Source organism: Pogonomyrmex barbatus, unplaced genomic scaffold (assembly GCF_055798465.1).
Source record: "Pogonomyrmex barbatus isolate J1 unplaced genomic scaffold, ASM5579846v1 scaffold8, whole genome shotgun sequence".
NCBI lineage: Eukaryota > Metazoa > Arthropoda > Insecta > Hymenoptera > Formicidae > Pogonomyrmex > Pogonomyrmex barbatus.
In genome coordinates, this window is record NW_028297182.1 from 884,336 (window position 1) to 911,892 (window position 27,557).

Consider the following 27,557-nt stretch of genomic DNA (forward strand, 5'->3'; position numbering starts at 1 on the left):
CGGACAGTGTTTATACTTGTTGGTATTGGAATATTGCTGCCGACTACCTATAACTTAATACTTGTTTGTCACAAATTGAACCGTGTTTGTTTATTTAGGCGTCGAACGAGAGGGAGACAGTGAGAGACTCCTTTCGTCCACTTCTCCTCTCTTCTCGTCTCTTTCTTGAATTAGGCATCTCTCTCTCCTCCTTCCAACTCGAAAGATAGGTATTGTTGCGGGTGGTCCATGGTACATATTGTCAGAGCGGCCACCAGGTAGTGTGCAACGTTGCCGCTTGCAATGTTGCGGTTCCCTCCCTCCCTTCTCTCCTCTCTGTAAGGCCCCGACTTCTCCTTGTACGATTACCCCTCTCTTCTCTTTTCCTCTCTGCATTTTCTTTCTTTCTTTTCCTCTGTCCCTCTTCTCTCGGTTTCGTTTAAGCAACCGTATAACCTCGCTCTAAAAGCCTAAATCGCCATCCTCGCTCTCTTTCCCCCCTGTCTACGTCCCTCTTTCATGAACATTCTCTGTCTCATTCTGGCTTTTTTTCCTTTCCACCATTTCCGCCACTTGCCATTTTACAAATCCACGCGACAGATTTAAAGGCCCCAGTATCTTACTCTCCCTCTCCTCCCCCCCTCCCCGTCCTCATCCTTGCGGATGAGTGCATTCATCAATTTTTCCCGGAAAACCGCCTGCACCCGTTCTTATTCCGCGTAACGCCGACCGGATTATTCTGAAATACAGGTCGTCTCAAAATTGGCGACAATTCATGGAACATTTCGAAGGAGATTTATATGACGTTCTTTCAAAGAAACGATTCGGAAATTTTTCTGTAATACATATTTAAGAAACATCTTTCCGTTCATATAATCAGTGTGTGCGATTTCAATCGTTTTACTTTACGAAAGTGTGAACCGAATTATTAAGCTGCGCCCTCTCTTTGTGAACGCGAGACAGCTGACATTCTCGAATGTACGTACATCGCGAAATTTTTTTAGCCGTATGATATCGAGAAACCTCAATCTTTTCCTTTTAGGGAAAGGCGGAGGGTCAGAGGTCGGCAGTGTGGATCAGAGCGCTACTGCAGGATCAGTTGAGCCAGTTGGGTTACTTCCTACAGAGGCATGCCGGAAAGGTACTCTTCGTGGCCGTCCTCGCGCTGGCGATCCTCTGTGTCGCCCTCAAGTCCGCGCAAGTCAACAGCAAGGTCGAGCAGCTGTGGGTGCAGGGTAAGTGACTGCCATGCGCATTTTTCTTTTTTATCGCTCTTCTTTGGCGGGCGCGATATTTCATTAGTCTTCTCTCGCCTTGAGCAAGGATAACGACATAATGTAGTAAGAGCCCCGTATTTTTTACGTTTCGCAAAACTGTCGCAAAAATAGCAGTCGAAAATAAAACCTGATCAAGAGTAGACAACGAAATGAAAAAACGCATTTTTCATCTTTCGCATATATATGTTTTTAATTGTTAATTGTATTTTGGGATGGAAATCGCGCAACCTTGACCTTTATAAATTAATAATAAAAATTAATAAAGAAATCCATTGATTATAAACAATGATACGTAATTATGATACGTAATTGAATCGGTCGTGAAATTGCTCTTTGTAAGACCTTGGCAATGGCCAAGACAAAGCTCTCTCAGAGTGAGAAAATCGTCGTTTAATTATTTCCGAACGGAGTCGATCTCTCTCGTACGGCAGCAGTGCGACAATGTAAATTTTCATGGCGGCGCATGGAAAACGGGTGAACGTGCAAGAAATACGGAGAATAAATCGTTCGCGGGGGAAGAAAAAAAGGAGGATGCGCTGCGCGGCAAAAAGAGGGCAAAAAGAGGGAAATGACTCGAGCGGAATTTCCCCCCACCGCAGGTTACATTAGTTGCACAGACGTTGGGTGGCCCCTCTATATTTACCCGTGGCTCGAACGTTAATTCGAACACCCGCCGCCAACTTATATGTGCCGGCGCGAAAGAGAGCGAGGAAAGTCGAACATTTTTTTTCGGTGGAGACCAACGTTTCTTATTCCGTTTGCATAATAGCGAAGTTATCAGCTGCATCAACGTAGTTCGATCGTTTTGTCGATCGTAGTATACAAGTTCACCAAACCGAATGTAATTTCTTGATCTCTATTTTCTTTTCCTCGTAATATTCCCCCTTAGAGAAGACAATTTTTGAAAATAGTTCCTTTTTTTAAATAATTTTTTTTTTTTCATTATTTAAAGTGAGCAACGAGTAAAATGATATTGTCAGGAGGAGACAGGCATGAAAATTTGTTTCTATTATCTCGGATATATCATTTTAGAAATGTATTGTGTGGAGTGGATATATATATATTTTTATTAATATTAAAATGTGCCTCTTGCATTTTTGAGATGAATATCTTCCGTAATGAATTTAGCATCGCGTAGAATGACGGAAGACGAATCGACGGGGCGAACGGACATTCCGTTCGTTAGAGATAGAGAGAAGTGCTTCGTCGAACGTCACGGGTAACTGTATAGAGATTCTTTCGATGCGCTCGACTTAGCACGAAGAAACGGCAAGTCGTGTCCTGGTTTTCAATCCGATGGAAGATACTCCTCCGTCGGACCTCCTAGATCGCGTTGCCGGGGACTAATCCCTCCAGCTGAACCTTCCGTGACATTTGACCCCGTGAAACTTCACACCGAGGACAAGTGTTTCTCTCGTCGGTGTTTTTGTCCCCCTGATAATAATGGTACGACGAAACGGCGTGATCGACCGAGAATACGAACGAACTTCCATGAAAATCGAACATTAGATAGAAATTCTCGCGATAACGTTCGATAATTTTGATTGCGCGTTTATTGACACATAAACACATACGCTTTATCTCGTTAAATGATCCTTCGTCAAAGTGTAAAAGCTTAATGCAAACGAAAGAAAAATTAATCAAAATCAAGATTATATATTCTCATATTCAATTGACCAAAAGTAATAATAAAATTTGTATCAATACAAAAAAAATGCAATCGAATCAAGACTAAAATTTTCAAGAGAATATTTTTCTTGATTTAAGACTATTTTTTTTTTCTGTGTGAATGAACGTCTAGATAAAAGTCTTAAATGATCAAAATCACGATGCGTAGGAGTGAGTAAGCAAATATCGAATTGTATTTTTACCTACGATACAACAGTATAATTAAAGATTTTTTTTTTTTTCGAATAATACCGAATATTTCTGCTACGTTGAAATTTTTCCAATGGAATTTCGCTTCTCGGAAGCGCGCTTTGCGTAAAACATTCGGAAACCATTCCTTCCACCTTTCACGACCGTTCAGCGATCGGTATGCGCCCGATCAGTTCCCGCAACTACGAAAGTCGCAACCCGATCGCCGTAGGCAGTCACGGCGATAAACCCGCCGCTGTTAAGGATTTATAAGGATCGTTAAAGGAGACGCGGAACGTTGGATTTGCGATCTAGCCCGAGGCTCGCTTCGTCTTTTGATATTTCTTTTTTTTTTCTTTTTTTTTTTTTTTTTTTTTTTTTGCGCCATCGCACGATTGTGCGACCTAACATTTATGGCCCTCCAAGAGTTTATATTATTATTAATATTATACGTGTGGGTTAATATACACTTCTATTACGCGACTTTTATGTATAGAATATTGCTCGTTGTGCAATACTTAGAGTAGGTACAGGTTTTAATCTTGATAAATTATTTATTAAATTTTAAATCAATTGACATTCACCAAAAATATGTGTATAAATGATCGTTACGAAAGGCGACTTTAAAGATGGAATATTTCCCCGAGGGGGAAACATTTGTTTAGTATAAAAAAAAATTCACACCCGCGCACACATTTTAATAATATAGCAAATACTTGAGTAATCCTAATTTATTAGAATTAATACATTTGACGCTTTACGTTACATTAAACCGATAGTTTTGAAAGTCGTAACATAGTTATATTTAACGCTAAAATAACATCGTCGGCAATTTATAGAATTCATCTCGAGAATAATATTTTTATATAAATAAAAATTATAATTAAATAATTTCATGTTACTTAGATTTTGATTATTTTATTTTATTTTATTTATTTATTTTTTTTTTTCAAAAAAGAAAAGAAAGTAGAATTATACTTCGATTATATATGAAGGGCGGCCAGTCGTCGTTCACCGGACGCGCGCATTCATGCTCGCGATCGGCCCTTTTAAAAGACTGCGCCCGCATGTTCCGACCGAATACGACGCAAGTCACCTCACGGATATCCGGTACGGATACAGGCGCGTGTACGCACGTACATCTCCACGCGTGTCGGCGTGTCTCGTAGTGCCTTGGCCTGCCTCCGCTCTGGAGGTGTTATATCCCTTTACCGTCCTTCGACCTTCCGCGCCGTACATCGTATCGCATAACTCTTCCTCCACTTTTCCGCCGGGTATCTCCGCCAGTAAATAATCCGAACGACCGCCGTTACCGTCTCGCAATGTATTTGAATTTTCTCTTAACTATCGATTGCACTTAACTATTACGCGCACGAGACAACGGATGTATTAATTTTTCTTTTTTTTTTTTTTTTCAAAATCAAAATATCAATATTTGACGTAATATTGCGGCGGAAATTGACTCGCCACTTCCGCTTTTGTATTATTTAAATATGATATTTAGCAACCGAAGTACTGGTACTCTAAAAGAATACGATATATATTGGCATTGCGGTCACGCATCGCAATAACAATGGATATAAAAGAAATAGATATGTAAGAAAACTACATTACGCATATAAAACTATTATTTGATACCATTATTTATGAGTAAATGTATTTTCACAAGGCAATAAGATACGGAGAAAGAATCCATAAATGTCGCGCGATTGCGCGACGGTTGTTGAATAAAAAAAAACGTTTTGGCGCCGATACGGATGTGGCCAGGACGGCTGTCTGACGCCCGGGGGAAGTCGGGAAGTGATGCATGCAACTGCGTCTGGTGCAAGCGCGGAGTATCGGCTTTCAATCACCTGCACCCGTATACCTGTACGATCGCTCGTTGCGCTTTCTTTCATTCCGAATTTGTTGCGCTATTTCCGACGCGAGAAAACTGCCATGGTCCGCATTACAATCGTAGCGAGAAACGCGATATTAATTAATCGCATTAATCCTCGGGCTGTGTCAAAAAAGGAAAATTGACAGAGAGAAAAATCGTGCGTAATATCATGGTAGAACAAAAGGAAAGAGAAAGAGAGATTCGCTTTTTTTTTTTTTATTCGATTATATATATTTTTAATTATACTTTTACTTGTGCCGTATTGGGTGTGCGATAAAAAAATAGAATAATTTAGAAATAAATATTGAATTATACAAAATATATATTTTCAGCAGTACGAAAATTATTCGTTATTAAGTTAAGTATGGAATTACGCCTAAGGAAAGCACGCTCGATTTTTGACTGAATCATGAAATTCGTGCATTTTGTACACAAACGTGATTGCCGGAAGGTTAAATCGAAACGTGAATGGCACACGCGCCAATATTCGTCCTCGTTTTTTTTCGTTCGGACAATTGTGCGTGTCGTGTGTGTGCGTGTTTAATATTCACAGGGAACCGAGAGAATAGTACGGTCAAAAAGAAAACAAGAATAGCTTATTTTATCTACTTTGGATAAATGAGCCACAATGTATACAGGACGCTTCAAGAATGATCCTCTTTCTCAAATTATAACTCATATAACAGATACTTTATTATTTATTCGAAAAACAAACGCTTACGAATAGAAACGCTTCAAATTGAAACAATTAGAAGAAAATTTTTAACGAAAAAAATTAAAATTTGTTTCTTGAAGAGATAAAAATTTACTTTTTTCAAAAAAATTATATTTTTTTGTAAGGCCTTTATCTTTCAATTAAGTATTGATTTGTCTTAAAGATTTATTTTAATCTAATAAATATTTTATCAAAATTTTCAATATTAAGCAGGATATCACTATTCATTACATAATTTTTTTACTATGTTATTGCATGTTATTTGCAACTTATCTTTAATATATAGATTTTTTTCCGGATTTTCTTAACGCGGAAGGCTACGGCCTATAAATTATGACTTCTTAACACTCACAACACGCCCCATTAGGTTGCAATTTGCATTTACTGTTACTAACTACGGGATGCAAAGTCGAAATGAGAAAGCTAGGAGAACGCTTGTCGCTCGGTCTCGTCCGAGCGGTTTAATGTATTATGACTTAATCCAGAATTAGATTAGAGCCGATAAAGAAATGACATGCGAGCACACCTGCCTCGTTATGCCAAACAGAATAATTCGCGTGTATTGAAAAATGGAGGCTATCCCATCAACTTTTATCTCAAATCCCATCACATTGGAAATGAAATTCCACGGTGGCGCTGAAGCGGAAAAATTAAACTATCATTTCCTGATAGAAGAATCGCTTTTTGACAATCATTAGATTACACGGCACGTTTAGTCATGGATCAATAGATTCGAGCGAGTTAAAACGGCCGGTTCCTCTTCCGCGTAACGTTCAATCGTTTCGAGTGGCGATTTCCGCGTGCGCGCGCGCGCGCGTGTGTGTATGTGTGTCAGAGAAATAAAAACGCCTTTACATGACGCGGCGCGTCACGAGCGCGGGGCCCGATGCCGATCGCAAGCGCCGATGCCGTCCTCCGCGCGATAGCCGATATCGTCGCGTCCGTATAGCGGTCCGCCGCGTGTTCGCACGCGTGTACAATGCACACCGAGTAAACAGAAGATGAGATCCTCTGTTTATATGACTGGCCGTCCGTTCGTTCCTCCGTTCGTTCGTTCGTCCATCCGTCCGTCCGTCCGTCCGTCCATCCGTCGGTGCAACAACAACAGATTCCTGGTGGGTCTTTGGACGACGATCTTCTAGCTCGCTCTTACCGATCTTTCTCGCTTTGTCCTTCTCTCGTTACGTCGTACTCTTTTTCTTCCTCTCGACTTCTCTCTCTCTCTCTCTCTCTCTCTCTCCCCCCCCTCTCTCTCCTCGCTCTCTTTCTCCATTGCTCTCAGTCTGGCTCGGCTCGTCTGCATCTTTCTTTCCTTCTTTCTTTCTCCTCGCTCTCGTCCACTGGAAGGTATGGGGCCTAATGAAGATGTAAGCATTCGGGCCGGCCCTCGTGCACGGCCGTGCTTTCGTCCTCCGTCCGTCCTTGTCGCACTAACACGACAAGGCGGTTTCCTTGGCCCTGTACAGGCTGTTCCAAATCATGTCAGATTAATCGAGCCACTTTTGTAGTTCCTGATCTTCATGAGTTACAAGTTTTACGAATTAACAGGGAAGTTAAAAAAAAGGCTTCCTTCAATTTGACAAATCAATTTCTTGTTATGACAAATAATAGAATATTATGTTAAATAATTGAATATTATGTTTACAAATATTATGATTATTGACATTTGGTTCAAGATATATTTTTTTGATATGGTACTTATTTTTTTCCAGGTACCTAATTTTATTTTAGGTAGAGAACTTGTGTGTGTCTCTATTTAATGTATCCTATTGATTTCTTAATGTATTCTATAAATTTCTTGTTGGGTGAAAAGAGGATAAAATGATAGATATATAAATGATAGATAGAAAATGATAGATGAAAAGAGAATAAGATAGATCTATCTACTTATAAAGAAACTAATTTAACTAATTTATCAAATTTTTCTCTTTGGTTGTTACAACAGTTACAAAGTATTCGATAAATAGCTTGTAAAATTACAAATTCTAATAATATAATTCAGTTTATTACAAATTCTAATAATATTTTAGAAATTCAGATATCTTATCACTATTTAAGTATTACTAATTTTTCAATTAAATTAAAATTTATCATTCTTATCGTTTCAATTAAAATCAATATAAATCTTAATATTTTTTAATAGAACTCGTGATATTATCCACAACTCTCTTAGAAAAATTCTAAATTTCTGAAAAAGAATTTAATTACAGAGACAAAAAATTTTAATTCGAGTATTGAAAAATTGTCATACTATTATGTTTTTCTGAATATCCAAGAGTAAGAATTTTTTCGGAAATCTAAAAATATTGAAAAATTTAAATCAAGCATAATCGAAATGAAAAAATTATGTCGTATGACAAAAATATATAGTATCTTTTATCTTCTATATTTTATATTTAATTCGTAAAATTTTTTTTGAAACTTTTTTTGGGAATCCTAAATTTCCATAGTCAAATAGTAATATTATTATTTACATCGACATTCCGAAAATGACGTGTAACTTCGCAGAGATAAGATCATCATCTTTATAGTATTATTATATCATCAATAAGGGATTCCCCCATTTCCTCCTATAGAGATGATAGCATCCCGATTTTTTAAGAATGTTGCCGCATCATGAAATTAATTATGTTAACTTTTTACGGCGCGGAATATAAACTTTTTCTTTTGCCATTCACTGTAAAAGTTACAACACAACAACTTCTCTTTAGACTCATTTTATTCAATTTATCTCTATATGTATTGAAATTAAAATAATCTAAATCAAGTAATATAACCCCGAGATCATTAAATTGATTTCCCGTTGAAAGATTCGTCGAATCTTCTATGATCTCGCGGATGAATAGCCGGTACTATGTGCTCTCTCGTGCGATTGATGCGCACTGGACGGATAGTAGAGAGGAACCGCGAGATGGAGAAAGGAAGCAGCGTATAACGTGGTGCGCGCTCGGGAGAGGGTGGGCCAGCAGCTACTCGATATAGGAACTCTCTTGTGGCCCCTTTTACTGACTATTCCTGACGGAGTGGATCGAGAGAGAGAGAGAGGGGGGGGGGGGGAGAAAGAGAGAGAGAGAGAGAGAGAAAGAGAGAGAGAGAGAGAGAGAGAGAGAGAGAGAGAGAGAGAGAGAGAGAGAGAGAGAGAGAGAGAGAGAGAGAGAGAGAGAGAGAGAGAGAGAGAGAGAGAGAGAGAGAGAGAGAGAGAGAGAGAGAGAGAGAGAGAGAGAGAGAGAGAGAGAGAGAGAGAGAGAGAGAGAGAGAGAGCGACGGAGATCGAGCGAGCAACTGTGAGCGACTGCGGCGGAAGGGATCGGCTTGGCAAGGGGACGAGCATGGGGCCCCACGACGATGACAACGACGACGGCGAGGCTGCTCTCGCCCGACTCGGCTCGGCTCGACTCTCCGGAGAGAAGATCCGAGACTCGGCTCAGCTCAGGCACGCAGGCCCACCGCTGGTTGGCTGGCTGAGTTGGCTTGGCGCACAGAGAGCCCACTGGGCCACCCACCGCGACCATTCACCGGAACCGAGCCTCATCCAATCCCAGTGACTCTCATTCACCTGTATACAAACTCGCGACCTCGACGAGGAAGGAGAGGGGGAAGGAGAGCCGGAGGAGGGAAGGGATGGAAGAAAAGAAGAGGAAAGGAAACGAAAGATGGGTTATATATTTGTTGTGATTTGCGTTTTTTTATAAGATGTGTTGTTACGAAATAATCAACGAAGTTTTTGTCTTAATCGAGAAGTCGCACGATAATTTACTACTCCATCTGTATATTTGTTTTCCAATGTATACAGACTTGAGTTACTTGGAATTTAAATCTGGAGATCGATTCGACGCCTCGGCTCTTTTTACCGGTCGATATTCCGAGGATCAGAAGGAGGGGGAGCGGGCCGGCAGGACTTTCGTTACAGAAACGAGGAATTGAACGTCACCGCGAAGAACCGCCCATCAATCTCACGGAAAGGAAAGCGGGCAGGCACACGCTCCTCTCGCGCCGCACGCAGGAATTTCTAAGCATTTCCTCGAAGATTCGAACCATCGCGCAGCCAGCCGGGGCGTGTCGCAGGAACAAGGACCCCTAACGAGGCTGCGGCCACGTGGTTCTTACGTTTTCACACGCCATAAAGCTGTCCGCACGGACAGCTTGCGCGCCGCTCGGAGATGAATAGATCCAGCTCCGATGAGGACCGCCGATCGATCTAGAATAAATAATTTGAATAATAACAGAGAGATATTTTTGAAACGACGCGGCGCTTACGTCATCCAGGGAGATTCTCCGTTCTCCAGCTTTTCACCGTAATATAATTTTAGTCTAAATCTAATCCTGCAAACTAAATAAACTTCCATTATAGCTTCAATAGTATGTTGTAATAGATTTAATAGTAGTAGTAGTGAAATGCAACATATAAAAAGAATTGTAAATATATCGAAAGCTCAATGAATAACAGTGATATTATCTTACGATAGAAGAAACCGGTTTTCGATACTTTTTCATTATTGAAGTAAATCTGAGAGGTGCAATCGTAAGATCTCTTTTACGCCAAATTTCTAAACACAAACTATCGGTACAATTGCATAAATTTTTAAATCTAGCAACGTACATTTAAAAATTAATTTGCTTTCGAGCACAAGATCGGGGCGAACATGAGAACAGAAAAACCTTCGCTATATAAACGACAGAACCAACGCGCACCTGCTTCCCTCTCTCCGAGAGATAGAGGGCGGAACTCCAGCATGACTATCTCGTTTTCCTCTTCCTGAAGAAGAATCCTTGAATTTCGAAATATAAATATCGATTCACGATCGAGTGTATTAACTGAATCTTCAGTCAAGTCGCGGAATCGCTTATATTTTCTGACAGAGCTCTTTTTCCTCTCTACAATTGGAAGATCATTAAGACCCCGCGATATCGCATTAACGTCGATGGCTGACCCCTCGATCTGACCCTGGAGAACTCCCCCTGAAGAAAAAGAGACGAGAGTCACAGAGAACTTCTGCCGCGCCGCGAAAGAAAGCTGAAAGATCAAACGTCGCCGTTGTCGTGAAACGGACGTAACATCTCCGCCCGAAACCACCCCCTCGTTCTCTTCGGTATGCTCGCGGGAAGTTCGCGGAAACAATAGAGGAGAGGAGTGGTGAATGAGGCGCACCGACAGAGCTGAAAGACGACGGCCATTCAAGGGTGCCCTGGAGCGAGCGGGACCGATGCGCGGAGAGATGCGAGCGCGCGGCCGCAATCACGGTAGCCGGAAGGGTGCAGATAGACGGGATGGGGGAGGGGGGGGGGGGCGCGAGAGAGCCGCTCGTTCTCCCGAGAGCTGAACGAGACAGAGACGGAGAAATAATTACAGAGACGCCTCGTCGATAAATCAAGCCCGGTGCCCTCTCTCCATCTCTTTCTTTCATTCTCTCCTCCTCTCTCCCTCGCGCGAGTGTACCCTGCCTGCTAGTCCCCCCTCTAAGCGTCCCCTCCGTCGGCGATGTTGCCCTTTTTCACTATATCTCTTCGTCTCTCTTTCTCCGCCTCCTTCCTCTCCTCCGCTTTCCACCGTTAAGCCACGTTTCTTGCTTCGTAGAGCAGAGAGTAGTGTCTTTATTACGCTCAGTGTACCCGGCCGCATTCTACAGGCCGACTCACAAATGCACAAGCCTCGCTGTCATCGTCACGGCAATTACGTCATAAGAGTTCCTTGATGATCAAAATAATGAAAATATTTCATGATGTCTAGAGAAAAATTTTAGTGTAAGTCTTGCTTGCTTTGTGCATTGTCATTGTGGTACAAAGCTTAAAACGAAGCTATGAGAAATATTTATCGTTGACTTTTATTTATAAAATTTATTTATTCTTCCCAAAGAAGTTTATACACACAATCTCCCTTCGAAAAAGCTCCAAACTCATAATCAAGTTTAATAGAAAATTGACAAATCTCTCATCTTCTATCTTTCAATATATTGTTTTTTTTTTTTTTTAGAAAGGAAAGAAATATTTCATATCTCTTTCATCCATATATAAAACAAATGAGATATAATTTTAAAATGTCGATTCTTATCATTTTTTTATATTTACATATAATTTTATATAGAATGAAATTATAATTTTATGTAAAATTATTTCTATAAATATTTTTTTAATCAACTTTATATACAAAAATTGATGTAACTAATTCTTTTTTTTCTTATTTGGTATTATTTTTATAATTTTAAAAGACGTTAATTTAATAAGTGTAATATTAATTTTCAATAATCAATAAAAATAAAATTAAATTAAAATAACAAAAATAGTATCGATTATAAAGACGTGTATGTACTTTTTCTTAGTAACTTAAATAACACTTTCCTAAGCTTCACAGAGATTCATATTTTTCTTAAATTGTAGGAAATAATTTTGTTTTTGTTTCTTTATTCGAGTTATCGTCCGGTGGTTTCCGCGAGGTTGTTTGAGAACCACTTTCGCGCAGCGAGCAATACGGGTGGTCCACGGCGACCGCGTCGTGGCGGAACGAGCAAATACGCCGTCGGCATTTTTGACGGTGAAATCTGACTAGGTGGGATACCAGGGTACCCCGTGCGCGCGCGCGCGCGCGCGCGCGCAACGGCCATCATCCTCGTGTGCCCCTCGTCCATTACTACTGCTCGCTGTATATACGGTGTATGCTCCTTTAAATCGCAGCGCGCAGCGTCGTTCTCCGCAAAGGCGGCTTTGGGCTTCTTGTCTCGTTTCTTCAAATGGCTTATAAAAAGCGAGGTGAATCCTCGGGCGAGAGACGCTTATACGTGCATGCGCACTTTCGTGGCGAAATAACTTGCCCGCGACATCTCTCCTCTTTTTTTTTTTTTCCTTTTCATTTTAAGATCGTTGTGAGATCTCTTCACGTGAGGTCTTTCTTTTTGGAGAAAGACCAACGCGATGCCGCGATATCAAACGAAAACACTTTTGGACGTTTCCTTCGATCGAAGTTGCGACACGCTTCTTCGATGTTTTGTTGTACTTATAGAGAAAGTTTCTGAATTGTAATATTAAGAGCAAAAATTATAGTTCTTCGCGTTCTTTGAAATAGCTTTCCTTTAACAAAGACTGTTGCCATTATTGACTGCGATGATTGGTAAAAACTGTTTGAAATTGGGTTCGGAAGAAACACAACGCGTCGGTAAGAAGGATGATATGTGACTAGATTGCGAATCATCTACTTTTGCCGCTATTTTCACGTCCGCTATTTTATCCGTTTCTGCGAATGTTTTATTAGTAGACTACCAGGAATTTTTGTCGGTACAAAGACGCGCAGAAACGTGTATGTTACGACACTGTCTCGGCCAATGTTTCTCTTCGGAGAACTACGCTAATCGCGTTCGTCGCAAGGCTTACAAAATAATCTATGTGTATGAAAGGATCACCTAAAATTTGCAACGTCGTTTTTCTCCATTAATTTTCTCATAGAAATTCAAGCCGAATTTTGAAGAAGAATTTGTTATCGTTTAATGAGGAACTCGATGTAAAGATCTGCGGCAAAAATAATAATTAAAAAAAAAATTTTATCAAATAATTGCATCATCCGTTTAATGTATAAATAAAAGAAAACATAAATAATACAACTGCTGTTAAGCAAAAAAATTTTTTTTATATTCTAGCAATCATCTTGAGCGTTCTATTTATGTTTATTTTGATAATTCAACAATATTATTTTTATATCTGGTATCATATTTTTAAATACTTTGACAAAACTTTTTTTTTTTTTATATAGATAACTTTTTCCGTCATCTGTATTATACTCTTATTCTTTTTTCAAATCACAGAATAATTGATTCGCCAAGAATTCTTTTTAGGCTTTGCAAGTATTTTTTAAACGGATGAATTAATGATTCGCGATTTGGTTTTCGCTTGCAGAAGGTGGAAGATTACAAAAAGAGCTTACCTATGCGTCGGAAGTGCTGGGCGAAGCTGCCGCCTCGACGCATCAGCTCGTCATCCAGACGCCAAGGCATTCCGGGGCGAACATCCTGCATCCGGCTGCACTCAGAGAACACTTGGCGGTGCTGAAAGCTGCGATGAACGTAGAGGTGCACCTGTTCGATATGTAAGTTTTTTCCTCCGCTCGCTGCGCTTTCTCATTTGTATACGGAAAGGGAGCGTCCGCCGTTTAATTTGAAAGCCGAATTAATTAGGGAGAGAGAGACTAGTAGGCATAACGGCGGTATAATTAATCCCCACGATAGGAAGGATCGTGGCGTTTATACGTAGGGTAGTCCATTATCGATGATACAAATTGGGAGAAAGATAAATTTTGCGCGAAAGAGTAAATTAGGAATAATGTGTACTTCTCCGTGTAATACTTTGTTTTCAAGAAATTCGAATTTTAGGAATATATAAACATTTAAAAATTTCAAGAAATGTTTTAAACACTAGAAACACACAGATAGTCATTGTCACGATCAGATCTTAAGCTCTAATAATTATTTTGTCAAAATTTAGAAAAAAAGACAAAGGATGTTATTAATCTTCTGATTTTCTGAAAATCGAATCTCTTTCACAATGTTTCATGAGAGAAGAAAATTTTCTTTACATTTTTTTTCAATTTTATCATATAGAACGCTATTCAGTTTAACTTAATAAATAATTAATATTTTTATTTTACAAACAACGTAAGTAAAACGATGTGATCGCAATTGTTGTGTGTTCTATATTATCTGTACTTTAAGAATGAAATGACGCAAAGTCTCGTAGTCACGAATGCTTGTGTGTCATTTGCAGCACGTGGAAGCTGAAGGACTTGTGTTACGCGCCAAGCATACCCAACTTCGACATGCACTACATCGACCAGGTAATACAGCAAGCATATACGCACGTACACGCAGGCGCGACACCCGCGCGCGCACGTACAGCATGAATGGCGCGCACGAACACGTGTTTACGCACCGTCTCTCGGTCCCATTAGACCTCTAGCGAAGGCATCAGTGCGCGCACGTGACACGCGCACATGTCTGCGTAATGAGCTATTTAAATTAACGACACTGAAATTAATAATTATTATGAGATCTTTTTGGAATTTCGGACACCTTTTTTGAGATGTCAGATAGAAAATATTTAAAATTGAAAATTCGCGAAATAAGATCTATATCTACGCGACGTGTACATTATATCACTTCGTATACAACTAATGAGTTACGTTAGAAAAGCAAAGTCGTTGTCGATATTTTAAGAGGAAAACCCACATCACGAATCCTATCGGTAACACGAATCTCCAACATTATAAACATGTTTTGTGCGAGAGACTGCTTTTTTTATGCATCATTAAAACTTGTGCGTACGAATATCTTTCTCTTTCTATTTTTATCCGTCTTTCGTTTCCTCATTATAACATTATATAATTATTTAACATATTTCCATATATCAAAAAAGATCCAATTATTTTTTTTCGCGTTGCAAGGTATTGATATCAGAAATCGATCCGAGATCCGAGGAAATATTCGACAGTTTGCTGTTTCTGCTATCAACAATGGCAATAATTAAACGGACGAGCGAGAAAGGTTTTCTCCGTATAGAGAGCGGTAAACAAAATCCGATCCGACTAATATCCAACTCTGACATTAACGATCGTCACACGGTTTTTCTGGGTACTAGGCCATTACGAGGGCCCACCTTTGGGTTCCAGGAAACTCGAATAGGGCGGTCCGCGCAACCACGTTCTTTCGTAATCCTTGCGCGCCTCGCGTCCGACGGCGGGATAAAATCATCTTAGATTACACCTTGTACAATATCTAAGCGCTGTTTAAACAGCCCGACTCTTGTCGACGTCGCGTTTCCTGAATGACACTTGAAAAGCGATCTCGCCAAACTCATAATTTGCATCGCATTAAGATAGGCTCTCGCGCACGCCACTCGTGACTTAACACTCGTTCGACTTATAACTCGACGCTTTCAGTTTACATTTTTTTTCATCAAAACGATACACGACGGAGTCGGAATGAATTAAGTTGAATCGCGTTTATACCTGACATCTCTAAGTAGTTAATAAGAAAATTACACTTTACTTTGTGAATGTGCATTTTCCTTCACCGCCTTTTTGCCTCTTCTCTGCAAAATAAAACACAAGTTAACAATTGTTAAGATTAAAAATTGGAGAATTTTCTTACTGTCATTAACAATAGGATATTATCGCGATAATAATAGGAGAGGGAATAATAATTGTTTTAGATGAAATATTTTTATTTTAAATCAATATTAATCCTGGCTATCAAATCGAAATATAACTTCATCATTGGCGGGATTTGCATTATGCATCTCTTCGAGATGCAAATTCGCCTATGCGTATGCAATGGACGGGTGCGCGGCGCATCGGTTGCATACGTATGGGGCGAGATTGTGAAGGGCTCAGGACAAGAGAATGAGCAATTAGCGTTGAATAATGACGCCGACGTCTTGCTGCGGCATGCGGCACCGTGTAGTTTGATTAGGTGTAATTTGTGCCATTTCACGCTGAAACCATCATTTTCTTTTCTTTTCTTTTTTTTTTTTTTTTCCCGGAGTAAAGGAAACAATCCTTCGAGTTGTAATCATCTCGAGACGTCACAGTTGCAGAAAGCAACTCCAAGTTTGATATTTCAATTCTGAAGATACGTTCCATTTAACCACTCGCAACCTTGCGTCATTTGTCCTTGTTTGACATTCGATGAGTGATAAAGAAAAATTATTGTAACAGTGCGTGAGCGTTGAATAACACGCGCCTTAAATATACCGTTTGCCATTATAAAAAAGTTAATTTAAGATGAAATCCAAACATTATTTTATGTCTTTTAATTAATAATGTTATTATTTTATTAAAACGTATTCGTTTACGAGAAGATGAATGTTTGCTTTTTTTTTCATTTGCAGATCTTTGATAGTATTATTCCTTGCGCCATCATCACGCCACTCGACTGTTTCTGGGAAGGAAGCAAACTCTTGGGTCCGGAATTTCCGGTTCATATACCGTAAGTATTGTCAACCATTTTTTCCACGATTTATTAATAATAGATGATAAATGAAATATTGGGCAGACTTCTTAAATTTTTTCGATATTAATGCCAGTATGAACGTTTAAATATGATGTGATTTAATTATATTAAATGCATAAATTAATTTTATACGAGATTAAATTTTGCGACTTGATCACAGATTTGATCTGTTCGATTTTTATTACAAATCTTGCTCGCTTGAACAAATAATGATAAATCAATTAAATTGTTGACGAAATCACTTAGAATTCTCTTTTGATTGATTGAACAGTGGTGTACAAAGCAACAAACGCGTCAAATGGACGAATCTGAATCCTTCCACGTTAGTGGACGAGATAAAAAAGTTGCAGATCTCGTTTCCCTTTAAAACACTCGAGGATTACATGAAGAGGGCCGGAATAACGAATGGCTATCAGAGCAAGCCATGTCTGAATCCAGCGGATCCCGAATGCCCGGAAACCGCGCCTAACAAAATATCCCAAAAGGTAAGATACGAGCCAACGTTATTATAAGTCGTTCGCCCGACATTAAAACCGTCGATCCGTAAAAACTCGTAAAATTTTTAAAAGCGCAATACGTGCGTGGCATTAAAAATATCCCCGGCTCGTTTAATATCAAAGTGAATCTCTAGATGGAATTTGCAATTTGCGGCGCAAGAATCACGATAATTGGGGACTCGTGCTCTGACTAAAAGTAGATTTCGGAAATACGGGACGAAAGCGGGGAATAGGAATAGTCGCGATAGTCACAACCTGTAATTCGCGTCGAACAAAAAGGAAAAGGTATAAAAGGCATCGCGACAAGATAATATAAAGACTGTCAGCAGCGAGACATTCGTCCGCACGACTCGCGTCGAGAATAACAAGCGGTCGTTTGAAATTCTCTACCGGATACGACTGGCCGGTTGTGCGCACGTAGGTACACCGCGGATCGGTGAACGCTTTGATGTCCAGTGAAATGACGGCGATGAATATTTAACCGCGCGTCATGCCGCGATCGAAATCGCTGCGTTTCCTCCGTAGCGACGCTGCCCGCCGTTTGCCTATTTTGGTCAAGCGTGCTTTTCGTTGTGACGAATAGCTTTAAAATTTACTAGTTTTACATTAATAACTGCGATTTGTCGTGGACGCGTCGTTCAACTTAATTTTCAATAGGAGTTTTGTCTCCCTGGACAAATGGTAATGAACCGATTAAATTGACGATTGAAAAGAAAAATCTCGATCTCCCCGTTTCCCTTCTTTGATCCTCCTCCGGCTGTTGGTTTTTACTCGGAAGATGAGAAAGGATTCTCTTGTTGTCTCCTTAAAAGACGCGTCGTCTGCTCGTGACAAATGCGCGATAATTGATGTGTCCGTCGCGTTTGACGTAAGAAGGTGAATCGGCGGAAGGAAGGAAGGAAGGAAGGAAGGAGGAAGGATGATAGGTATGCAAGCGGGCGAGCGACGCGGGGTGAACTCGGTCTGAATGAAAGGACGATCCCTGTGCGAAAACGGCCGATGAGTATGCGAGTCGCGTGGGCCGCGGCGCGGCGCGGCACGGCACGGCGTGGCGGCCTATTATTAAAATAATAAAATCGAGTGACGTGCGTCATTATTGCGCTACGCCGGTGGTCGCCGGCGGAGCATGCCCGGCCCAGCAGCGGTCCCACACACGCGCGCATCGCGCATCGCATTACGCGCCCGTCGTTTCGGTGTCATTAACATACGCACGGCCGGCATGCTCTGACACGTGCACAACGTGAATCGCATCGCTGCGCGCGCATGTACATTAACACGATGAAGATTGTATCCTTCTCTCTCTCTCTCTCTCTCTCTCTCTCTCTCTCTCTCTCTCTCTCTCTCTCTCTCTCTCTCTCTCTCTCTCTCTCTCTCTCTCTCTCTCTCTCTCTCTCTCCTCCCCTATCTCTCTTTTTTCTTTCCTCCCCCATCCCCTCCCCTCTCTCACTCTCTCTCTCTCTCTCTCTCTCTCTCTCTCTCTCTCTCTCTCTCTCTCTCTCTCTTTCGTTCTTTCTCTCTCAGATGCACACCTATTTCTATTTTCATAACGGATATGCGCGCTCTCGTATTTAAAGTAATTGCACTTAATGGCCACGCGGCATGGACGCGCGGCATGCATGCGCTTCGGAATATTTCGGAGTGTGTAGCTGCAGGCGGGGCACGTTGATCGGCACGGTGTTTGTAAGTCAAGAACCGGCAGATCGCGTGTTCCGCGTATGCACGGGGAGTCCGCGTCTCTCGAGGAGCCCGCGCTCGCGCTCGCGATCACAAACGGCTCGGCGTCGCAACGCGCGCGCGCCTTTCTCCCTTGCTAATTCAGCTCGCAGCACGATTCCACCGTTGATCTTGTTGCGACATGACACATTGTAACGTTATTTTAACGTTCGGCTAAGAAATAAGAGATTTTGCCTCGTCGACGATGCGACGAGACGACTTTTCCATTTGTCACGATCGGTGAAAGCCCGATAAAGCGTTAACGCGCACGCGCGAACGTAGAATTAGAAATGGAAGCGTACTTGTCGAGCTATTTTTCTTTCGAACGCGTATCAACGTTCCGCCGGAAGACGCACGGCGGAACGTGTCGCGAGCACGAGTAAAAAGCGCGAAAAGCGTGTCAGCGCGACTCGACTACATTCTACACGCTTCTTCTTCGCGGAATTACATAATGCCGGCCGGGTGTGAGGTAATCGATTTCAATCGATTTCAATCACACGTGCAATCGCCGACGATTACGACGTGGCTTTATTTGGTATGTCTTTCCTATGTACTTCGTCCGTGCACTTCCGCGATGCAGCGGAATTAATGACTTAATGACGTGCTTCTAATTCAATTAAGACGACTGTGTACTCATACTAACTTCAATCAATTGGATTTAATTAATGAATGAAGAAATAAAATCCTACGTATTAGGGAAACTCAGAACAGATTTGAACATATTGTATGTTTAATCTATTCGAATAATCTACAGCCAGAAAAGGGCAAATATTGAATTCGAATAGTTCGAGTAGTTGATTTTTACTCTACGAGATTTAGAGAGTATACATAAAGCAAGTCGATAAAGATTATATCTCCTACAAATCTCTTAATCTTTAATTTTATGAATTCTCTTTTATATTTTTTATCTATCTTCCATCAAAATCTCACGAAAGATCGAACCTGAGATTAATTGAAAAATATGATTTTTTTTTTATTTATTTCTTGGGAATTTCAGAAAGAAAGTTTTTCATTTTCCATCGCGTATAATTCGAGCCTCGATATTTTTGTAAAGAAAATATCGACTTGAAATTGAAAGGGTCCATAGTTCAAAAGAAGCCAGGGGCGCGTCTTTCGTTCGTATTTCTATACACGGCAAGGAAAGTTTTGCTCGAGATACGCCCGGATATAGTAATAATTTCGTGGTTGAGGTTTTATTCCTTGTACCACCACATTGTGGTGGATGCTCATCTGTTCTTGCGATGATATAGTGGACAAGGCAGCTTGATCGTCTAAAGTCACGGCTGGTATGTCCTTTTATAAGACCCTATAAAGTCACTCGGTGTGGGGTCCACGACACCCCCGGCTACCCTATAAGAAAGAACGTAGCTCGAACCCTCTGTGTAATAATTCTTTGTCGTAGAAATTCCTGGCGTGACTTGACACGGTTCTGCCTTCGGTCACGCTTGAGAAATTCATAGATGAAAAACAAAATGTTGCGGAAGGGCTTGAGGTGGCAGATAGGAAAAGAAACACGTTTCTGGTCTAGTCTCCCTTACGCTCAAGACAGCTACCGCTTGTAAAAAAAAAAATCACGGGAATTTAAATTTTAATTATCGTTTTTATTTATATTAATTATTATCATTGTCGTATTTTAAAATTAGATTAACGATCAGAAAACGATTCATGCCGAATTGGTAGAGCAGTTGGTTGTCGCGCCTGTTAAAAATAAAATCACTTTTATTTATTTCTAATTTAACCGAGTGAAGATTTATTTTTATAAAAAAAAAATGACTGTGTATTAATTTGAGAATCATTTTCTGAAGTTGATTTGTTTCTCTATATACATCTCAATATTATAATTTCGTTCAACTTTCTATCAGTCTCTCAAACGTTAATGCTTTCTGCAACAGGAACCTGATGTGGGAGCCGAATTAACAGGTGGTTGCTATGGATTTGCGGCGAAATATATGCATTGGCCGGAGGAGCTGGTGGTTGGCGGCGCCAAACACAACAAGACGGGTCACTTGACTCGCGCAGCCGCGTTACAAACTGTGGTACAGCTAATGGGTGAAAGAGAGCTGTACGATTTCCTGGTGAACACATACAGGGTCCATCACATCGATTGGTCACAGGAAAAGGCGGCTAAGGTTCTCGAGGCCTGGCAAAGAGTATTCAGTAACGAAGTTAAGAAGCTGGTGGAGGTCAACGGGTCGGCGCCATACAATCTTTACGCTTTCAGTACAACAACCATGAATGACATTCTTGGGAAATATAGCGAAGTGTCCGTCATGAAGATTGCAATCAGTTGCGCACTTATGGTTAGAAAAAACTCCAATATAATTGACTAATTATGTATAATTGTTTGAAATGAGATGATAATGCTAATATATGTTCATGTTAAATGCATTATATATTTTATTTTATCTATTTTATTCATTCAGTTCTTATTCTTTCAGTTGCTGTATGCCGGTATAGCCCTCTTTCGTTGGAAGGATCCGGTACGTTCGCAGTCTGGAGTAGGAATAGCTGGTGTGATGCTAATTTGTGCCACAGTGGCCGCGGGACTGGGCTTCTGCGCGCTTCTGGGAATTCCGTTTAATGCTACCACGACGCAAATAGTACCGTTTCTCGCTCTTGGTCTTGGCGTACATGACATGTTTCTATTAACGCATACGTACGCCGAACTATCCGTAAACGAAGTACCCAGTGGCGAACAAACGGGAGTCGTTCTCAAGCGGACCGGTCTTTCGGTGTTACTGACAGGCCTCAGCAATGTTTCCGCCTTTTTCGCAGCAGCGATAATCCCGATCCCGGCCCTCCGAACGTTTTGCTTTCAAGCCGGTATTTTATTGCTGTTCAATCTAGCTGCCATGCTACTGATATTCCCTGCAATGGTCAGTTTGGATCTTCGACGCAGACGTTCCGGTAGGAAGGACATTCTCTGTTGTTGTCTGCCAGCGTCATCGAATCTCGGAAGGAATAGGTACGCGAAAAACGGCACGGTCAAACAAACAGTCACCAGGGCGATACCACCTGAGAGACGAGAAACCTGCACACAGATTTTAACACCACAGAATACGCAAAATGAATCCTGGGTATGAAATAATTTATGTGCATCTTATATAGTGCATATATTGAATTCTTTAAACTTATATCGTAATATTACATTTCAATATTTTATTTATTAACGATTGAAAAAAATTTATTTTGATAAACGGTTGTTTTTTTTATAATAAAATGATGAATCGATGAAAATCAAGAAGAATTTGCTTTTATAATGAGCTAAAGCAATATGAAAATAATAATTATTTTCTACATATTTGCATTCAATTGAAATTCAGTTGAATACAGAATCATCTACAAGTATCCTCTCTTTGCTGCAGATAGGTGGAAACATCATCGATGCGGAGTTAGATAAACACTGCACCGAGGAGGACACGCTGACTGGCTGTTCGCAAGATGACTGTCTGAGCTTCTCTTTGACGCAACTTGCGGCTCGGCATTACGCACCTTTCATCAGCCGACCGGCTACCAAAGTGTTTGGTATAATAATCCTGGTTATCATATTAGCCGGGAGCGTATGGGAAACGATGCGTCTACGTGAAGGATTGGATCTGACTGATTTGGTGCCGCAAAACTCGAACGAGCACGCATTCCTATCCGCCCAGGCGAAACATTTCGGTTTTTATAACATGTACGCGGTCACTGGACGAGATTTTGAATATCCAAATAATCAACGACTATTGTATGAGTACCATGATGCTTTCATGCGGATCAAGAATGTCATCAAAAATGACAACGGCGGTTTGCCCGAGTTCTGGCTCGGTCTGTTTCGCGATTGGTTGAAAGGCCTACAGACGGCATTCGACAAGGATTACGAAACCGGCTGCATCACGCAGGAGAGATGGTTCCCAAATGCGAGCGATGAGGCGATTTTGGCATACAAATTGCTCGTACAGACCGGTTATGTGGATAATCCAATCGATAAGACGTTGATTACTCAGGTACGACTGGTTGATTCGGAGGGCATTATCAATCCACGCGCTTTCTACAATTACCTGAGCGCATGGGCATCCAACGACGCGCTTGCTTATGGTGCTTCACAGGCGAATCTGAGACCTGAGCCGCGCCAATGGATCTACATTAGCGATCACGAGCTCAAAATCCCGAAGAGTATGCCACTCACGTACGCACAGATGCCGTTTTATTTACACAGGCTCACAGATACGCAGGATATCACGGAGTTGATCGGTAGTGTAAGAAAATTATGCAAAAGATTTGAAGAACGCGGCTTGCCGAATTTCCCATCCGGCATACTGTTTCTCTTCTGGGAACAATATATGGATCTGAGAAGTACCTTAATTATCGCCTTATTAGCCGCATGGGGCGTCAGTATTGTCGTAGTCGGATTATTGCTGTTGAATATGTGGGCCGCACTGCTGGTTGGCATCTCTCTTGCCGCTGTTATTTTGCAATTACTGGGCATTATGGGCTTGTTCGATATCAAATTGAGCGCAGTACCTGCCGTACTGTTAGTGGTTAGTGTGGGCATAGCTGTTCACTTCACGGTGCACATCTGCCTGGTAAGTAATTTAAAAAAAAAAAATTTTCCAAACGTTTTAATGTAATATTTTTATTCATCGTTCTGCACATATTGAATTTATATAAAAAATAAAATTATTTTGAAGATTAAAAAAAATTAAAATATTTTTTGCAATTATTAATTATTTATCGTTATTGAATGCATAAGATGTTATCCATGTATTTGCATAATAATATTTGTCCTTTGATTTTTGGTTTTTCTGCCGGGACATTTTCTATTGAGATGCTCTAATTTTATATATATTTTCGTTAACATATAATTTTTTTTTCAGAGTTTTGTCACTAGTGTGGGCAGCAGAGATCGTAGAATGCGCTTAGCTCTAGAACATATGTACGCTCCAGTTATTCACGGAGCGCTCACCACGCTGCTCGCCGTCGTGATGCTTGCCTTCTCGGAGTTCAATTTCATAGTTAATTATTTCTTCTTTGTACTGCTCTGCGTGATCGGCATCAGTCTTGTGAACGGTATCTTCTTTTTTCCCATTCTGTTATCTCTAATCGGTCCATCAGCGGAAGTGATTCCGAACGATCATCCGGATCGCATATCCACGCCGACGCCGCCGGCGTCACCCGTCGTAAGAAGATCTAAACCACCTACACCACCGAGAAGATCACATAAAATCGAAAATGCCCGGTTGCACGCGGAGCCATCGCTCACGACTATTAGCGAGGAGCCTAACTCGTGGCATAGTACTCAGGAGTCCTGTATTATTGTTCAACCAGAACTCAAGGTGGAGACTACATCTACTTGCGGCAATCAGGTATGTTGATACTCGCAATCGATTGATTATAGATCAGCATGGGAACGTATTTTATCGAATGAATCGATGACACCTTTCTGAGCATGACTAACGAGCGTGTTTTTTTTCATTTTGACTAACAGAATTGTAGCGGATCGGATACGAGTGGGTCTAGTCGAACATCGCCGATTCCGTCCACCTCACACATCACCACTAAGGTTACTGCAACGGCGAACATCAAAGTCGAAGTTCACACACCATTAACAAGTAAGTATCCTTATTGATAGATTTTGAAAGTTTATACTAAAATGTTTCCCCGATGTTATCCGAAAGTTTAAAATAATTGGGTAGCTTTGCTTTCTGACTAACGCATGATTAATATTGCTGGAAATATTTAAAATTATTTTACGTCTTTCCTTTTTTTCAGAGAATCATTAATTTTGATAATATTTAAAAAAAATGTTTTATTTTGAAAATTATAATAAAATTATATTATATTACTAAATTCCGCATTCTTATATTGCTAAATATTGCATTCAGAAAAAATTCATAAAAACGTGTAACATATATTTCTTTCATTTTTCTAAATTTTAATAAATATAAAATTTATTAAATTTATTAAATCTTTACATATTATTCGTTATTTCGAATAATATGGCTTTTCCTCAAATGAAGAAAATGATAAAAAATATGCTCACTTTAATGAAATTATAGGTGGAATGGATCGTAGTGAAAAATGCCGGCACGCGGGCAGCAATAGTCGAAGGAGCTCGCGCTGCAGTACGAACGTTAATGCTGGGGAGTCTTCAGGTTCCAGTTCTGAGCCAGATTCAGACTCTAACGCAAAACATTAATGACAAGTACCGGGGAGACCGGCAGCTACTGCTCAAGTACCACGCAAAGCGGGAAAACACAGAAGGCTGACTAGGATAGATTAATAGATTCTCCATTATCTCTTTTTGTTTTCTTCTTAATTTTTCTTCTTTTCTTAATTTTTCTTTCTCTCTTAATTTTTCATCCTTACTTGACTTCTTATCTTACAGTTCCATTTTTTTTCTCTTTCTCAAATGAGTAATATAACATGGGTTGTCTTACTCAAACCTTAAAGACAAAAGTATTATAATGTAAATCACATCTTCATAATATATACAAATATTTTCGAAAATATTTGTATATATCATATACAATTTTATTGCATGTTTAATATTTTGTTTTTGAACTTTTTTCAAGATTTAGATTGGCTCTATGTAAAAATCAATATTGTATTTACTTAATATATTGGGATTTATTAGGGCAGACATATTATATTCTATGCATATATTTTAATATGTAAATTATTACGCATGATTTCAGATAAATTGCTCTATTAAATTGCTAATTTTCAATCGAAAAAAAGATTTTAATCGAAGTAATATAAAAAACGGTGTTTTACTCAAATATCTCAGCATATTGAACGTGTAATAGTATTACCAAGGATAATAATGCGTACAACCTAAATCAGTACAGATTAGACTATTTTAGAAAAATATTATCTAAAATATACTTTAGGTAAATTTATTTAATTAGAGACTTGCGGTCACAAGGGTAGTATGTGTCACGTATTATCTATCAGTGATCACACACATATTGTGTGATTTGTATTCTCTTGGAGAGAGAGAAAGATGATATATGCTAGTGTGCCTTTAAAGGAAAACACACTAATGCTGTATCGGCGAGCGTATTTATAATGTGTATTTAATGCATACTTAACGGAAGAATGCATTTATTAAGATGTATATATGCATATTTGTTATTTAATTAGAAAGTTAAAGATCTTACTTCCATTACGGCGCAACGTTTGTCAAATGTAATCGTGAAATTTTACGAAGACGACGAAATTTCCAGATATTACTATTTATTTTTGTTTTTCTACATTAATCATACGCGCAATATGTATGTATGTATGTGTGAGAGCGATATGCTGAATCTCTGAGACCTATTTATTATTTATTTTAATAGTATTCCTCGGCGTTTCTGCGGGTGTGTGTGTGTGTGTGTGTGTGTGTGTGTGTGTGTGTGTGTGTGTGTGTGTGTGTGTGTGTGTGTGTGTGTGCAAACTTAATATTTTATTATAGTTTCACGCACAAATATATGACTCTCTTGTAAAAATAATTATTTATATCTGATTATACGAGAATATTTTCATTGCCTATGACAATAATGGTACTTAATTTAATGGAGCATATATTCCTATTTTGATATTCATACCTCTTTAATATGTGTATATAAAATTGTAATATATAATACACCCCTTCTCCCTTCGCTAATGACGAATAGTTATTGCGGTACGCATTGTCATGAGATGCAATTCGTGAAATTTATGTACGATATAAGCGAAAAGTATTCCTTATGCGAAGTCAATTTTGTATACATGTGCGAAACTTGTGGTGTGTATTTAAAGCGACGAAAAGCGTCTTGTGCGACGACTTTTGTATTTTGTATAAAGTATATTTTGTGTAAGCTCGGATGGGAAAAATAGTCAATATACCTCTAATATACGTATAAATTGTATCATGACTTTATTATTTCGCACATTTCACTGTAAGAATTTAATTATTTTTGATGTAACAAATGTAGAAGCGGCTATATTGTATGATTTATAATACATTTTTGTAAATATAAATAACATTGTAATAAAAATGCTACATTTTGATTGCCATTATGATATCGATAATCATAAATAAAATGACAACAATTATGTCATTGCACAATTGAGATCGTAGAAATCAGATTATAAAAATATACAAATTACATTAAATTCCATTAATTCTCCTTTATGTTGGTTGTTTATAACAATTTTCTAAAACATTTAGAGAATTTCGTATTAGTTTATATTCATTATATTTATATAATGTATTTATATAAAGTATTTTATATACGTGTCTCAATTGTCTTTAAGAACTTTAATTTTCAGTTTAAATTTTTACGGTCGCTTTCTTTATTTTCGATTAATTTTATTGACCGATTAAATATAAGAATTATCAAAATTCTTAAAATTGATCATCTTGTTAGTTTAATCATCATTATTATTGTTAATTATAATATATTTCATAATAATTATTAAAAATAATATGAATATAGTAATAATATGAATAATATGAATAATATGAATAATATGAATAAAAGTAAAATTTTATACTATTTTATGCTAAATATATGCGCGCGCGCGCGCGCGCACGCACACACACACACACACACACACACACACACATCGCTTGTGTGCGCGCGCGAGTATAAAGAATATATTTATTGTTAAATTCAAATTTTTGAAATATATAGATTGGCTATA

The 27,557-nt window shown here is 39.4% G+C and overlaps 1 protein-coding gene across 1 annotated transcript in view; it reads left to right on the plus strand.

Moving 5' to 3' along the window:
- The window catches only part of ptc (protein patched), a 39,821-nt gene extending 12,897 nt beyond the window's left edge, over positions 1 to 26,924 (plus strand). Inside the window, exons 2-12 of the mRNA XM_011636499.3 lie at positions 1,022 to 1,214; positions 13,589 to 13,778; positions 14,453 to 14,522; positions 16,574 to 16,671; positions 16,967 to 17,180; positions 20,798 to 21,205; positions 21,344 to 21,982; positions 22,271 to 23,470; positions 23,762 to 24,250; positions 24,373 to 24,496; positions 24,944 to 26,924. Of these exons, the coding sequence (XP_011634801.3) occupies positions 1,022 to 1,214; positions 13,589 to 13,778; positions 14,453 to 14,522; positions 16,574 to 16,671; positions 16,967 to 17,180; positions 20,798 to 21,205; positions 21,344 to 21,982; positions 22,271 to 23,470; positions 23,762 to 24,250; positions 24,373 to 24,496; positions 24,944 to 25,083 (3,765 nt within the window). The 3' untranslated portion in view covers positions 25,084 to 26,924. The remainder of the gene's footprint in view (positions 1 to 1,021; positions 1,215 to 13,588; positions 13,779 to 14,452; positions 14,523 to 16,573; positions 16,672 to 16,966; positions 17,181 to 20,797; positions 21,206 to 21,343; positions 21,983 to 22,270; positions 23,471 to 23,761; positions 24,251 to 24,372; positions 24,497 to 24,943) is intronic.
- The last annotated feature ends 633 nt before the right edge of the window (positions 26,925 to 27,557 follow it).